The sequence below is a fragment of the Rhinopithecus roxellana genome, chromosome 11 (assembly GCF_007565055.1).
Source record: "Rhinopithecus roxellana isolate Shanxi Qingling chromosome 11, ASM756505v1, whole genome shotgun sequence".
NCBI lineage: Eukaryota > Metazoa > Chordata > Mammalia > Primates > Cercopithecidae > Rhinopithecus > Rhinopithecus roxellana.
In genome coordinates, this window is record NC_044559.1 from 110,727,258 (window position 1) to 110,744,182 (window position 16,925).

Here is a 16,925-nt window from a genome sequence, read left to right on the forward strand (position 1 = left end):
ACTTTAAAGTTCATATGGAACCAAAAACGAGCCTGCATTGCCAAGACAATCCTAAGCCAAAAGAACAAAGCTGGAGGCATCATGCTACCTGACGTCAAACTATACTACAAGGCTACAAAACAGCATGGTACTGGTTTATACTGTTTTATACTACAAGGCTATAAAACAGCATGGTACTGGTACCAAAACAGAGATATAGACCAATGGAACAGAATAGAACCCCCACGAATAATACCACACATTTACAACCATCAGATCTTTGACAAACCTGACAAAAACAAGCATGGGGAAAGGATTCCCTATTTAATAAATGGTGCTGAGAAAACTGGCTAGCCATATGTAGAAAGCTGAAACTGGATCCCTTCCTTACATCTCATACAAAAATTAATTCAAGATGGGTTAATGACTTAAATGTTAGACCTAAAACCATAAAGTGCAATTCTTGAAGGTGACATGTGGTGTAGTCTTGCTTTTTATCCAGTATACCAATTTCTCCCTGTTAAGGTATTTAGGACATTTATATTTAATTTGATTTTTGATATGGTTAGGTTTAAATCCACCATCTCGTTATTTGTTTTTTATATGCCCCATTATTCCACGTTTTCTTTTTTCTTCATATTCTGCCTTATTTTCTATGTATTCTAGGAATGTTACTTATTCTATTTTATTTCATTTTCTTATTTAATATTATTCTTTATTTTGTTATTTTAGTGGTTTCATTAGGGTTGCAGTATACATCTTTAACGTATCACAGTCTACTTTCAAGTGCTATTAATGCACTTCACATATGAGATCCTAACAATAGTATACTTCCATTTTTTTTCCCTTTCTGCCTTGGGGCTGGTGTTGCCATATATTTTGTTTATACATATGTTTCAAATTGCACAATATATGATTATTTTGTTTTAAAATAATAAATTTGCTTTTGAAGTGATTCAAATAACAAAGAAAATATATATGTTGCCATTTCTAGCACTCTGTATTCTTTTTTGTAGATCCATATTTCCATCTAGTGTTATTTTCCTTCTGCCTGAAAGGCCTGTTTTCATTATAAGTAGTAGTGTAGATCTGCTGGAAATAAATTATTTTAGCTTTTTTATGTTTAATAAAAACTTCATTTCACCTAAGTTTTTGAAAGTTTTTTTCTAGATAGTAATTCTGGGTTGAAAGTTTTTATTTTTCTTTTATTCTTTAAAGATTGTTGCTCTATAGACTTCTCACTTGTGAAATTTCTGATGATAAATCATCCTTATTTATAATTTGTTATTTAATATCTATTGTCATCCTTATCTTTTTTGAATGTAACATGTTTTTACTGATTCTGGCTGCTTTTAAGATTTTCTCTTTATCACTGGTTTTAAGCAATTTGATTTTAATGTACTGTGGCATAGTTTGATTCACATTCTTTACACTTGGGTTTTGACAAACTTTTTGGATCCATGGACTTAGAGTTTTCATCAGACTTAGGGAAACCTTGGCCATTATTTCTTCAAATGCTTTTTCTGTCCCTATCTCCCTTTTTCAGAGACTCCAATTACACATATAGATTCATCAATCTTTTTATTCTGCAGCATCTAATCTGCATTAATCAAAGCCTATGTATTTTTCATTTCAGACACTGAAGTTTTCATCTCTAGAAGTTGTATTCGGGTCTATCTTATAGCTTCCATGTTTTTACTTTCTAAACATATAGAATACGGTTGTAATTAATCTTTTAATGTCTTTTCCTGCTAATTCTAACATCTGGGTCAATTTGATTTACTCATTGATTTATATCTTATGCATTTTTTCTGCTTTTTTTCATGCCTGGTAATTTTTTTATTGGATGCAAGACATTGTAAATTTTACCTTCTTGGGCAATGGATATTTCTGTATTCTTAAGATTTTTTTCAGGGACAAATTAAGTTACTTGGAAGCAACCTGATCCTTTCAAGTCTTGCTTTTTTTATTTTTTATTTTTTTTTGAGGCGGAGTCTCTAAGTCTTGCTTTTAATATTTACTAGGTGGTACTAGAACAGTGCGCAATCTAGGACTAATTATTTCTCATACTGAGGCAAGACTCCTCTATGTATTCTACACAATGTTCCATGAATTCTGAAGTTTCTGCCTGACTAATGGAACAGGCGCGCTACTCCTAGCCCTCTGTGAGCACCAGGCATTGTAACCCCAATCCTTTGGCTGCCTCTTTGTCCAACTATTTATCTCACATATACATGCTGCTCACTACTCTTCTAAATACAAGAATGGGACCCTTTACAGATCTCCTGAGTTCTCCCTTTGTGAAACTCATTCCTCTCCTTTACTCTGTCCTGAAAACTCTAAATGCCTTTATTTCTCTGGACTTTTAGGTTTGTCTTCTTAACTCAGAGAGTTCACCAGGTTACCCTTTTCAGTGCTATGGCCAAAAAGCTCTCTGAAGTCAAAAATCTGAGGCAGTCATAGAGTTTACTTCCCTTGTTTCCTACCTCTCAGTGGTCACTGCCCTTTATTGTCTGATGTTGATAGTCTTGTCAACTGTTATTTCATATATCTGGTTTCTTTCCTTCATTGTTTCTGCCAATAGACTAAGTCTACTCTACTTTCACATATTGGGTCTGTTTCATTCATTGTTTCAGGCAGTAGAGTGGTCCATCTTGGCCAGAAGCCAAAGTCCTATCATTTTTTTTTAATTTTAGAAAACACTACTGGTATAAAACATCAGATTTAAAATTATTTCTGTATTGATTTCATAGGAAATACATTCCTATCTATTTCTTCATGTTATGCAAAAAGAGATAACACATAATTAGATACATGTGACAGCCAGATGATGTATAACGACTCTATTAGACTGAAAGGGATTCATGCTGCCATAGATGCACAATCCAATATCTCCCTGAAATTTGACCCAGGATTCTACACCATCCATTCAAAAAGATATAGTACCTTCCAGAAACACTCTGGTTTACATCTGGATCCTCAATGATAACCTGAGTGACAAAGAAAGGTGAGTATTGTACCCTTTGCTAATTGAATGATTCATTGTTCTCTAATTCAATTTCTAACACAATATGTCAAATATCATTTATTTAAAACAAAATTGTCCCTATATTAGTTTGAAATGTTTTATTTAAAAAACCAGTTTACTTACACTAAACTCTCAAATTAATATTCTCAATTAAAATGTCATGCAAATTAATGAGTCTAATCTTACCATTTGTAGTAATATGAGCACTAAAATATAAGCATCTTGTATGTTTTTAAATCCTCTGTGGGCCGGGCGCGGTGGCTCAAGCCTGTAATCCCAGCACTTTGGGAGGCCGAGACGGGTGGATCACAAGGTCAGGAGATCAAGACCATCCTGGCTAACACGGTGAAACCCTGTCTCTACTAAAAACTACAAAAAACTAGCCGGGCGAGGTGGCAGGCGCCTGTAGTCCCAGCTACTGGGGAGGCTGAGGCAGGAGAATGGCGTGAGCCCGGGAAGCGGAGCTTGCAGTGAGCTGAGATCCGGCCACTGCACTCCAGCCTGGGCGACAGAGCGAGACTCTGTCCCCCCCCCCCAAAAAAAAATAAAATAAAATAAAATAAAATAAATCCTCTGTGAATAAACCTTTCAATAGAACCTGATATGTAATATTTACAGTTTTAAAATAAGCTTTGTTTTACAACAATGTTAGTTTTACAGAAAAGTTACAAAAACAGTACAAAGAGTTTGCATGTACCTCAGACCCAGTTTCCCCTATTATTAATATTTGATATTAGTATGTACATTTTTTACAAGTAATGAACTAATATGAAGACACTATTATTAACTAATGCACTTAGTTATTCGGATTTCCTTAGTTTTAACCTAACATCTTCTTTCTGTCCCGGGGTCCTATGTCATTAGTCATAATGCCTCCATTATGTGAGTTTCTCCGACTTGGTTGTTGTGGATAGCCATGACAGTTTTGAGGAGCATCAGCTAGGTATTTTGTACCTGAACCAGGATTTGTCTGATTTTAAAAAATCATTATTAGAGTGGGGTTATGGATTTTTAAGAAAAATAACACAGAAATAAAGTGTCATTTTTATCACATCATGTCAAGGGCACTTATTATTGATAGGACTTATCACAGTTGGTGGGTTTTTTTTTTTTTTTTTTTTTTTTGGTTGGTTGGTTGGTTGGTTTGTCTTTTGAGACAGGGTCTCTCTCTGTTGCCTAGGCTGGAGTGCAGTGGCACAATCTCAGCTCACTGCAACCTCTGCCTCCCAGGGTCAAGAGTCCTCCCACCTCAGCCTACTGAGTAGCTGGGACTGCAGACATGCCGTCACATATGACTTATGTTTTTATTTTTTGTAGAGGTGGGGTTTTGCCATGTTGCCAAGGCTGGTCTTGAACTCCTGGGCTCAAGTGATCCTCCCACTTCAGTCTCCAGAGTAGCTGGGACTACAATCATGCACCACCACACATGGCTAGTTTTTGTATTTTTTTTTTTTGTAGGGATGGGACTTTGACACATTGCCAAGGCTGGTGTCAAACTCCTGGGCTCAAGTGATCCACCCACCTTGGCCTCCCCAAGTGCTGAGATTACGGACATTAGCCACCATGCCCAGATGGGTGGTGTTAGTTTTGATCACCTAGCTGAGGTGTAGTGTTTGTCAGGTTTATCCATTATAAGCTTATTTTCCCCCAGTACTATGTTGTACTCTTTGGATATAAATCACTCTGTGCATCTCCCACTCAAAGAGTGGGGAGTTATATTTCACCTTCTTGAAGTCAAGAGTGTACATAAACTATTAGGAATCATTTGTCTCTTCTCTTCCATTTATTCATTCATTCATTTATATCAGTATGGATACATGGATACTTATTTTCCACTTGGATTATAAGCCAGTACTACTTTACTTTGTTGTTCTAATTGTTCCAGCTTTGACTATTAGGAGTTCTTTTAGTTTCTGTGACGTTTACAATTTCTAAAACTACAATGAAACTTTCAGAATGACTGTTCTACCCAGTGACTAAATTACTCCTTAAGATTAAGCTAGGCACTCAGGGAGAGAGATTGCTTTTAGGTAATGCATTAAATAATATTCTGGTTGTCTGAAATAATTCATCTGACAGCAAATAAGTTAAAGACTAGGAAGAAAAGTGCCCAAGAGGTAGTAAATATTTTAAGAAATTAATGAAACGGAAAGATAAACTGAAAAAAACCCAAACCTTTTAAAGCAAATTTATAAATGGCTTCACATGCTTTAGCCAAAATTTCCTCTTCTGGAGAACGAAGCATTAACACCACAGTGGCTGCTTTTTTGCTTTCAATCATTAATGGATCAAACTGAAAGGCAGAAAGAAAACGATCAGGTTCACATATGAGCTTTAAAAATCACATTAAAAATGAATGGGTCTTAAAACTTAGAGAGAATGTAATCTTGCAAAAAGGATGCGGTCACTGCCCAACAAGTGCACCGCAAAGTTTTTCATTTAAAAAACATCAGCCACTAGAGAAACAATTGTCAGCACTGGAATGCCTGGGGTATGGTGGGAAGAGCAAAATGTTTTGCAATCTGACAGGTCTAGTTTCTCAATTTAGCCATGTGGAATCAAATGAATTATGCTCCTAGAATGTCAATTTCTTTTTCTGTTTGATGAGGATAATAGTACCTATCTCAAAGGAGCAAGGAAAGGAGTAGAGGCCATGTATGTAAAGCACTTAGCACGTCATCTGGCGCATGACAGATGTTTACCAAATGACATATTATAATGCTTATTCAATACACAAAATCCTTGAATACCTGTATATATTTTATTTCATGACCATCTCAATAATCAATACTTGCTTTCCAACCACTATACTCTAGAAAAGCAGGAATTACATATGTAAAACAATAAAGCACTAGAAAAGAGCATATAACAAAATGTAAAATTGAATAAAACCTAGAACAGGGAAAATGATAATATAGTCTAAAGAAAAGTATAGGACTCTAGGAAGACCTGTGTCCTGACAGTTCATGTGTAATTGAAACGAAATGTGTAACTGAAATGAACTATTGTTCATAGCACATAGAGGCTTTCTGCGGTCAAGAAGAAAACAAATTATTACACTATTTTTCTTCCATTTCCAGAGACTAATGAAGGATGGAGTTCTCCTTAGGATAAGGGAAAAAAAACTGTATTTCAAAGCTTTAGCTGGTTCTTTGTGTTGGTTTCCTATATCGACATCTTACTATGTCATGGAATATTTTTAAGATTGTTTCATTTTAGGTAGAGAATGGAGAAATACATTACTCTGATTACTCCAAGGAAACATAATTGTGTGAGTTTGGAAGAGTAAAGAAGAAAGAAGATGGCAAGAAACAATGACCTGAAAGGACATAGCCAGGATAAAACTTCCCTTTTGGAGAGAAATGGCTGCTGAATTTCAGAACAGCATTGTCTAACACCCAAAGTAAAGCTGCTGTTTTTCTATGGCTCCCTCTATACTAGAAGCTATAAGAGTTACAAAAGTCTTGCTTGTTCTTAAACCTCTTAGACCCTTTTAGAGAAGACAAATCTTCAGTCAAAAGTCAGTTGCGTACAACAGGTTGGTGGCACTTGTGTTTCTAGACATGATCCAATGAGAAAAGTTGGCCTCTAGCTGAGCCAAGAGCAATGGCTGGGATGCTGGCTGCAACACTGATCAGGAGAGCTGAAGGCCCTGGAAATCCACAGAAATCTTAAGGAAGGACTTCTGAATGTAGTTAGGGTTTGGGGCTTGAGAACCATCTTATTTAGGTATTAAAGGGTAGCCCCAGAATTCCTGAGGACCTCACATCACTTAAGTGCCACATGTGGCTCACTGACCACAGCTTTTTTCAATCTGAAAGGTTAGGAAGTTGGAATATGATCTCTTCCAGATATAAAATTTCATGAAGTGCAAAACATATGGCAGAGACAATAAATATTATGATGAGAGTGGGGAAATTAATTTGAAACTGGGGTAAATAGAGAAAGCTCCATGGATGTGATAGAACTTCAGATATGATTTGAAGAACAGATAAAATGGGATGGATGGCAATAAGGAAGGATATGCAAATGGAGAAAATAACACAAGATGGTTTAAAATGGGAATAAATGTTTATTTATGGTGGATAAAATATTAGCTTGACCAAATAGAAAATATACAACAAGAAGCAGAAATAATATCGAATAATAAGAAAAAAGACCTCAGCAAATGACCTTATACCTTTCCTTCTCCTGACTGTTTATGGAACATAATCAACAAAGGTCCACAAAGGTCCAAGGGAAAAGGATTGTGACTCTGGAAGTTTATATCTGGCTAGGTTATCTTTCAGATGTTCAGGCATTCACAAACTCAAAAAGTATATTAACCATATGCTCTTAAACAAATTGCTCAGGCAAAATCTCCAGCCAAAACTTGGGAGGACCAAAATATAAAAACAACTGTGGTAGATCAAAAAATGCAGTAAAATGTATTCTGCTGTTTAGCTTACTAAATATTGCAGATGATGTTGTGAATCATAATACAATTCGGTTTTTATTTTTCTTTTTTTTTGAGATGGAGTCTCGTTCTGTTGCCCAGGCTGGAGCACAATGGCGTGATCTCGGCTCACTGCAACCTCCGCCTCCTGGGTTCAAGCGATTCTCCCTGCCTCAGCCTCCTGAGTAGCTGGGATTACAGGTGCCTGATTTTTTGTATTTTTAGTAGAGATGGGGTTTTGCCATGTTGTCCAGGCTGGTCTCGAACTACTGACCTCAGGGAATCCGCCCGCCTCAGCCTCCCAAAGTGCTGGGATTACAGGCATGAGCCAACTCGCTTGGCCAATGCAATTCTTAAGAAAGGATTCCTGAAGTGATAATGATTTATAAGGAAAAAAAAACTAATAGCTGCTTGGAATTAAAACAGATTTTTTTTTTTTCAACAAAAGAGGTAAAGAAAATTTTTGGTTTTTAAAAAAGAGGCATGTTGCCTAGCTATTTTTTATTCTTACATTAATAGAAAGAATGCAGGTTAAAATGTGTATTTAATAGATAGGCTACCAACAAGTAACTGAAGTTCCACACTGCCAGAAAGAAAGTGAAACAAAGGAAATTTGCTCAATTCAGAAAAGGGACAGAAAATACAAAAGAAATTACAAGATGAAAACATAGCAAAGAAAAACCACAACTTCAAATAAAATGATAGGAATAAAATCAAATATGTCGGCAGGGCGCGGTGGCTCAAGCCTGTAATCCCAGCACTTTGGGAGGCCGAGACGGGCGGATCACGAGGTTGGGAGGTCGAGACCATCCTGGCTAACACTGTGAAACCCCGTCTCTACTAAAAAATACAAAAAACTAGCCGGGCGAGGTGGCGGGCGCCTGTAGTCCCAGCTACTCGGGAGGCTGAGGCAGGAGAATGGCGTGAACCCGGGAGGCAGAGCTTGCAGTGAGCTGAGATCGCGCCACTGCACCTCAGCCTGGGAGACAGAGCCAGACTCCGTCTCAAAAAAAAAAAAAAAAAAAAAAAAAAAAAAAAAAAAAATCTAATATGTCAATGATCAAAATAAACATCACTAGGGTAAATAAATCCAACTAAGTCTGTTAGATTAGATTAAAAAGCAAAATCGACTCTGTTTGTTTGTGTTATTAGGTATTTCTTCCACTTGATCTTCAGGAATATTAATTCAGATCTCTTCAACTAAGATACAGAACATTTCTAGTATCTCTGAAGGTTTCCTCACACTCCTTTCCTAAGCCACCCTGCCCCCATGAGAGATAACCATTTTTCTGACTTTTAAAATATCACTTAATTTTCCATTTTTGAACTTCATATAAGGAATCATACAACATTCACTCCTTCTTATTTGTTTTCTTTAACTCAGTGCAATACCTGTTGCAGTTCTTTCACATTTTTGCTTATATAGCTAAGTCATATTTCTTATGGCTATATAATGTATTCCATTATATAAATATACCAGTTTGGGTTCTTTTCTTTCCAGTTTGAGGAAATCATAAGTCACAGTGAATATTCTTTTACATGTCTTTTTGTGGATACATGCATTCATTTCTCCTGGGTATATATCTAGGAATGGAATTGATGAGTCATAGGGTAGACATATATTTCCCTTTCATAGGTACTGTTGAACAGTTTTCCAAAGCAGTTTTATCAGTTTACTTTCCCACCAGCTATGAATGAGAGTTCCAGTTGCTCTACATCCTCACCAACGCTTGGTATTATCAGAATTTTTAATTTGCCTTTCCAAAGCTCTTCAATTGTAGTTTTAAGTCCATCTGCTTTTCATAGTTATTGTAGCTGGAGAAATGCCTGCTGCTATCTGCTACCACTATATCTAGACAGAAGAGACGTGTTCTCATTACTTTTGAAAGTTCTCGCCTGTCTCTTTTGCTAATTCTGACTCAGTGGCATTCATCTATCATTCAGTTTTGTCTTCTGCTATTATGCTTGAGAACCCATTAATTTTTCTCTGTCTGTCCATAGATTGGTTTCCTACAGCACCCACAGTGTTCAGGCTCTCAGGGGTTCTTGGTAGCCAACCAGCAAGTGGTGAAAGATATAGCTTGACTTTTTTAACTACTCCCACTCCAGAGATTCTTCAATTGCATTTGGATCCCCAGTCCATTTACTCCCTCTGCTTTCTCTCCCTTTATCAGCTTTCTCCCTTCTTCCCCTCTTAAGTTGCTTAGATTGTATGTTCTATTATCTGAATAACACTTCTGCTAAACCCTAAACCTCCTTGTCTGTCTTATCATCAGATGAATCTTCCGAAACCCAAACCACAAGTGAACACTAGTATTTTCTTCTTTGTATTTGTACCCAAGTGTCCAACCATTCTCAAAGAATTTTAAACTAGAAGAAAGTTAGTGTCATTGTAAATTCATGACCAGCAATTGAGAGGGCCTCACTGCACACCAGGTTTCTACATTTCTTTTGTAAACTTGATTTCTCCTTCTCAAAAAAACAAAATTATTTCAAACATTTCTACTATCCTTGAACATTTAACACTCCTACTTCCCCCTTTCTTTCCTCCTTGCCCAGCAAAATTTTCAGAAAAAATAAAGTTACCAGATGGAAACTCCATCAACTTCCAACTTGCAAATTCAAATCTAACTATATCTGCACATGTTCTTCTATTACATCAGAGAAAATATCCAAGGCCAATCCCTAAAAGGTGCTTTGGCTTTTTTTTCACTCACTCACTTTCATTAATTAATTCATGTGTTTAATAAACATTTATTGAATCCCTATTAAGTGCCAGACACTAAGACTAGCACATTAGATAACTCAATCTCCTATTCTCACAGAATGGACACATTCTCATCTTATAATACTTTATATTATTAATATAATATAAATTAATAACACTTTATATTATTAATATAATATAAATTAATAACACTTTATATTATTAATATAATATAAATTAATGACACTTTATATTATTAATATAATATAAATTAATGACACTTTATATTATTAATATAATATAAATTAATGACACTTTATATTATTAATATAATATAAATTAATAACACTTTATATTATTAATCATCACTTTTGTCTCATGAGTAGTCAACTCCTCCCTGTCAACTAAATTTCTCCATTACTTCTTTTGAATCCAACTTACAGAGGGCCAATTTAGATGCAATACAATGAAGTTATTTTCAGTGTAAGTTTGATGAGTTTTGAGGAATGTATACATCTGTATAGACTTTTAAGAAACAGATCTGTGTAACCAACCACTCCAAACAATATGTGAAGGTTTCCATGCCCCAAAACATTCTCTCTTGCCTCATTGCAGTTAATTCCCCTCCTATGACTGGTCCCAGACAACCACTGATCTCCTTTCTTTCACTACAGATCAGTTTCGCCTGTCCTATAATTTAGTACTAATGAAATTACTACATAGGGACCTTTTGTGTAGTCTTCTTTCATGTGGCAGAATATTTTTGGGATCCATGTTTCATGGATCTCATTTGTTTTTACCTTTCTTTTTACTGCTGAGTAGTATCCCATTGTATATCACAATTTGTTTATCCATTCAACTGTCGATGGACCTCTGGGTTGTTTCAGGTTGGAGCCATTATGTATAAAAGCTGCCATGCACAATTTTATACAAGTCTTCTTATGGACAAATTTTTTAATTTCTCTTGAGCAAATGCCTAGAAGTAAAATTTCTGGCTTGTCTGGCAAGTGCATGTTTAACTTTATAAGAAAATATAATTTTGGGACACTACAGCTCATGGCTGTAATCCCAGCACTTTGGGAGGCTGAGGCGGAAGAATCACTTGAGGCCAAGAGTTAAAGACCAGCCTGGGCAACATAGTGAGACCCTATCTCTACAAAAAGTTAAAAAATTAGCCAGGTGTGGTGGCACACACCTGTAGTCCTAGCTACTTGGGAGGCTGAAGTGGGAGGATTGCTTGACCCAGGAGTTCAAGTCTGCAGTGAACTATAATCATACCACTGCATTCCAGCCTGGGCAACAGAGTGAGACCCTGTCTCAAAAAAAGAAAAAAATACAATTTAGTTTTCCAAAGTAGTTCTACCATTTGCATTCCCATCAGCAATGTATCTGTATCCAACATAGTATTTTTTATCTCTTCAGTTATTTAGGTCTTAATTTGTCTCAGGAATGTTTCACAGTTTTCAGCATACAGGTATTGATTTTATTTTGTTAAACAAATGTCTAAGTATTTCATTGTTTCTTATGCTATCGCATAGCCTTTTTTGCCATCATGTATCTTAAACTTGTGTTATTAGGTGAATAACACTTAGGACCATTAGAAAAATAAATCTTTGTATCATTATAAAATGTCCATCTTTTTCTCAGGTAATATTCTTTGTCCTGAAATTGTAATATATTTCATTTGGTATTAACAAAGGTGCTCCAGATTTCTTATGATTAGTGTTTGCATGGTATATATCTTTTTTCATGTTTTTATTTTTATGTGTACTTTTATACGTAAAGGACGATTCTTACAGACAGGTTAGAGTTGAGTCTTGCTTTTTTACTCAGTTGGACAATCACTTTTTATTGGAATATTAGATTATTTATATCCAATGTGGTTATTGATGTGGTTGGGTTTTAATTGATCATCTTGTTATTTGTTTTCACTTTGTCACATTTGCTCCCTGTTCCTTTTATCCTGCCTTTTTTCAGTTAATTCGGTTTTTTTAAGGATCTCATTTTACCTCCTCTGTTGGCTTATTAACTGATTTTCTCCTGGTTATAGGTCACATTTTCCTTTTTTACTTATCTAATAATTTTGTATTGGATACTGGGCATTGTGAAAATTATGTAGCTGAGCATCTAGATTCTTTTGGGGGCTGGAGGAGGAAGAGTATTCCTTAAAGTATATTGAAGTTTGTTCTGGCAGGCCGTTGTTTTACATATGGATCAGGTTAATCTATTTAAAGCCTGTCTTTAAGCTTTATTAGGTAGGGCAGGACTAGAGAAACCTTTACTGTGGGGCTGGATAGTTTAGCCACATGACTATTAAGGCATGACTTTTCTGGGAACTCTTCTCAATGCCCCAGGTATTCAATAAGACCCTCCATACCTTCCAAGCAAATTACAGTGCTTCCCAGACCAGTGCAACCTCTAGAAAGGATGTGACTTACAGCACCCTGAGAGTTGTTCATGCATGTCCTTCGCCATGTGGAGTTTCACCCCATACAAATTAGAATTCAGAGAATCCAGAGGACCATTAACCAGATTTCTGGAATTATTGCTATATGTTGGTCTGTTCTTTTTCATACTCTACCCTGCAAACTGCAGCCACCTTATTCTCCCTGAACTCTGATTTCTTGAAACTCTTTTATTTTAAAATAAAAACCAACTTTCTCTAGATAGTAATCATCCTCTGTACACCATATTACACTTCCTTGTCTTTCACAATCAAAAACCTTATGAATATTTACTTGTCTCACTCTCACTCCTTGCTGCACATATCCAATCTGACTTTCACCCTCATTAACTTACCAAAATAGTTCTCACTAAAGCCACCATGTGGGAGCACCATGTCACCCAGGACTTCTTGAGAGTTTTATTTCATTTCTAAAGAAAACAATACAATAATACTTGAAACTACAGAGAGTTATGGTGTATTTGTCAGGCCTCCATCTCTCTTTTTATTGTTTTTATTCATAGTGGTTTGGGGGTTGAAATTCCTTGGATGACTGGGCCTGCTTGCTTGCTTTTCTTTCTCTTCTTCCACAGCTGTTATTTTTCTGAATTTAACACACTGCATTATGTCTTTGATTTACATGTCTGCTTCAGTATGTTGTACTTCCATTCGCTCTGTTGCTCAGGCTTGATTTCTCAACTTGTCCCCTTCTCACACTCCACGTCCTACCCATCAGCACATCCTGCCAGCTCGACCTTCAAAGCTCATCCTCACTCTGGCCACATCTCATCTTCTTCACGGCGACTTCCTGGGTCCAAGCTGCCATTAGATCTTAACTGCACTACGGTAACAACTTCCAAGCTGCTGTTCCAGTTTTCATGTTTCTCCCACATTGTAGCTAGAACAATCTTATTTTTCATTTTAAATACAAATCAGATGTCACTACTCCTCTCTTTGTCACATTCCAATGAATTCTCCTTTGTGCACATTGGGAAAAAACCCAACTTGCTTAACATAGCCTAATGTCCTACATGGTCGTCACCATCTCGCCATCTTTGTGACCCCCTCCTACAACTTGCTCACTAATCTTCTGCCACACTAACCTTCCTGGCATTCCTCAAACACACTGCATAAGGCAGTGTGGTCTGGCTAGGGTCCCCTCCCAGTTATTTGCACAGAATACCCCCTCATTTCATTTAAGTGTGTTTTGGTTGAGATCCCACCAAGAAGGCCTGCCCTGACCAAGATTCTATTTAAAGAGGCCCCATCACACTCCTTACCATATCCAACTTTATTTTTCTTCATTCATCGTATCACTACCTGAATTATATTATTATTAACTGACTGTTTCTCCCACTATAATATAAGCTGCCTTGGGGCCTGAACTTTCCTTTCTCCCCATCTTTATGCCCAGGATGTGGAAGAATGCTTGCATATGGTAGGCACTCTATATTTGTCCAGCAAATAAATACATTTCTTCAGGCAAAGGACCATGCTGTTTCTCTGTCTCCATCACCTAGGAACAATACCTGGAAGATGGAAGTACTTGGAAAATGTCTGTAAAGGAATGTATTAAAGTGCCCCTGGAAATTTTTTCTTTTCTTGTGGCCTTAAAGTGCCTTAACTGTATACTGTTTGCTGATGTCAGGAGAGAGGGCTCTAAATCAGAGGTCCATGGAGCTATCAGTAGGCTTTGGGGGTACATTCTCTATGTGAAATTATATGTAAAACACTCGGAGTACATTTCAGATGGGGGAGGGTCCACAGTTCCCAACCTACCTTCAAAAGGCTCCTTGATTGCCCCGCAAGCTCCTACAAACCACAGCCTTAGATCGTCTTCACCACTTACGGCACTTTCCCTCATGTCCCAGCTGGCCATCTTCTCTACCAACCCACATCCAAAACAGATTTCCCTTCCCTCTTGGAACTTTCATCCCAGAGACCTCTCATGTTTCTATATTTTTCAAGCTGATTATATAAGCATGTGAATAAGGATACAATGGTTAAGCATGGGCATGTCATGATCACCACAGAAAAACAAGTCTCAGAGGAGTAGGTAGAGTACACGAAAATACATTTAAACATAAGCGTTAGTAAATATCATTTAATAGTCACATGTGGTTATTTAAATGTGATTCTATAATAATTAAAATTAATTTTAAAGACCAGGTGCAGTGAGTCACACTTGTAATCCCAGCACTTCGGGAGGCCGAGGTGGGAAGATCTCTTGAGCCCGGGAGTTCAAAACCAGCCTGGGCAACAGAGTGAGACCCTGTCTCTACAAAACATACAAAAATTAGCAGGGTATGGTGGTGTGTGCCTTTAGTCCCAGCTACTCAAGAGGCTGAGCAGGGAGGATCACTTGAGCCTGGGAGGTGGAGGCTGCAGTGAGCCATGATTGTGCCATTGCACTCCAGCCTGGGAGACAGAGCAAGACCCTGTCTCAAAAAAAAAAAAAGAAGAAGAAGAAGAAGAAGAAGAAGAAAAAGACAATATGGGGGATGAGAAGCTTAAAGGGAAGCTTGAGACTGTAAGAGTTGCAATCCAATGGGCTGACAAAGAAGGGGAAATACCAATGTTTGGCAGAGAGTAGAGAAACTTGGCATGACACTTGTTTCTCCTACAGAGCCTGTACCATTGTAGTAATTTTTTATTAAAAAGGGCACTGAGGAGGGGTGGAGCAAGATGGTCGAATAGGAACAGCTCCAGTCTCCAGTTCCCAGCGCGAGCGACACAGAAGACAGGTGATTTCTGCATTTTCAACGGAGGTACTGGGTTCATCTCACTAGGGAGTGCCAGACAATCGGTGCTGGTCAGCTGCTGCAGCCCGACCCGCCAGAGCTGAAGCAGGGTGAGGCATCGCCTCACCTGGGAAGCCAAGGGGGAAGGGAATCCCTTTTCCTAGCCAGGGGAACTGAGACACACAACACCTGGAAAATCGGGTAACTCCCACCCCAATACTGTGCTGCACCAAGGGTCTTAGCAAACGGGCACACCAGGAGATTATATCCTACACCTGGTAGGGAGGGTCCCACGCCCGCCCACGGAGCCTCCCTCATTGCTAGCATAGCAGTCTGCCATCTAACTGCAAGGCAGCAGCGAGGCTGGGGGAGGGGCGCCTGCCATTGCTGAGGCTTAAGTAGGTAAACAAAGCCGCTGGGAAGCTGGAACTGGGTGGAGCTCACAGCAGCTCAAGGAGCCCTGCCTGTCTCTGTAGACTCCACCTCTGGGGACAGGGCACAGCTAATCAACAACAACAACGACAACAACAAAGCAGCAGAAACCTCTGCAGACACAAATGACTCTGTCTGACAGCTTTGAAGAGGGCACTGGATCTCCCAGCATGGAGGTTGAGATCTGAGAACGGACAGACTGCCTGCTCAAGTGGGTCCCTGACCCCTGAGTAGCCTAACTGGGAGACATCCCCCACTAGGGACAGACCGACACCCCACACCTCACACAGTGGAGTACACCCCTGAGAGGAAGCTTCCAAAGCAAGAATCAGACAGGTACACTCGCTGTTCAGCAATATTCTATCTTCTGCAGACTCTGCTGCTGATACCCAGGCAAACAGGGTATGGAGTGGACCTCAAGCAATCTCCAACAGACCTACAGCTGAGGGTCCTGACTGTTAGAAGGAAAACTAACAAACAGGAAGGACACCCACACCAAAACCCCATCAGTACGTCACCATCATCAAAGATCAGAGGCAGATAAAACCACAAAGATGGGAAAAAGCAGGGCAGAAAAGCTGGAAATTCAAAAAATAAGAGCGTATCTCCCCCTGCAAAGGAACACAGCTCATCACCAGCAATGGATCAAAGCTGGACGGAGAATGACTTTGACGAGATGAGAGAAGAAGCCTTCAGTCCATCAAACTTCTCAGAGCTAAAGGAGGAATTACGTACCCAGTGCAAAGAAACTAAAAATCTTGAAAAAAGAATGGAAGAATTGATAACTAGAATAATTAATGCAGAGAAGGCCATAAACGAACTGACAGAGATGAAAACCATGACACGAGAAATACATGACAAATGCATAAGCTTCAGTAACTGACTTGATCAACTGGAAGAAAGAGTATCAGCGATTAAGGATCAAATGAATGAAATGAAGCGAGAAGAGAAATCTAAAGAAAAAAGAAGAGAAAGGAATGAACAAAGCCTGCAAGAAGTATGGGATTATGTAAAAAGACCAAATCTACGTCTGATTGGGGTGCCTGAAAGTGAGGGGGAAAATGGAACCAAGTTGGAAAACACTCTTCAGGATATCATCCAGGAGAACTTCCCCAATTTAGTAGGGCAGGCCAACATTCAAATTCAGGAAATACAGAGAA

At 38.2% G+C, this 16,925-nt stretch overlaps 1 protein-coding gene across 4 annotated transcripts in view; it reads right to left on the bottom strand.

Moving 5' to 3' along the window:
* The window catches only part of ARMC3 (armadillo repeat containing 3), a 123,982-nt gene that overhangs the window by 93,929 nt on the left and 13,128 nt on the right, over positions 1-16,925 (bottom strand). For 3 of the 4 annotated variants that reach the window (XM_010367559.2, XM_010367557.2, XM_010367560.2), the window contains exon 3: positions 5,183-5,300. The exons of the other annotated variant lie outside the window; for it this stretch is intronic. In XM_010367559.2, coding sequence (XP_010365861.1) covers positions 5,183-5,300 — 118 coding nt within the window. The remainder of the gene's footprint in view (positions 1-5,182; positions 5,301-16,925) is intronic. 4 annotated transcript variants of the gene reach the window in all.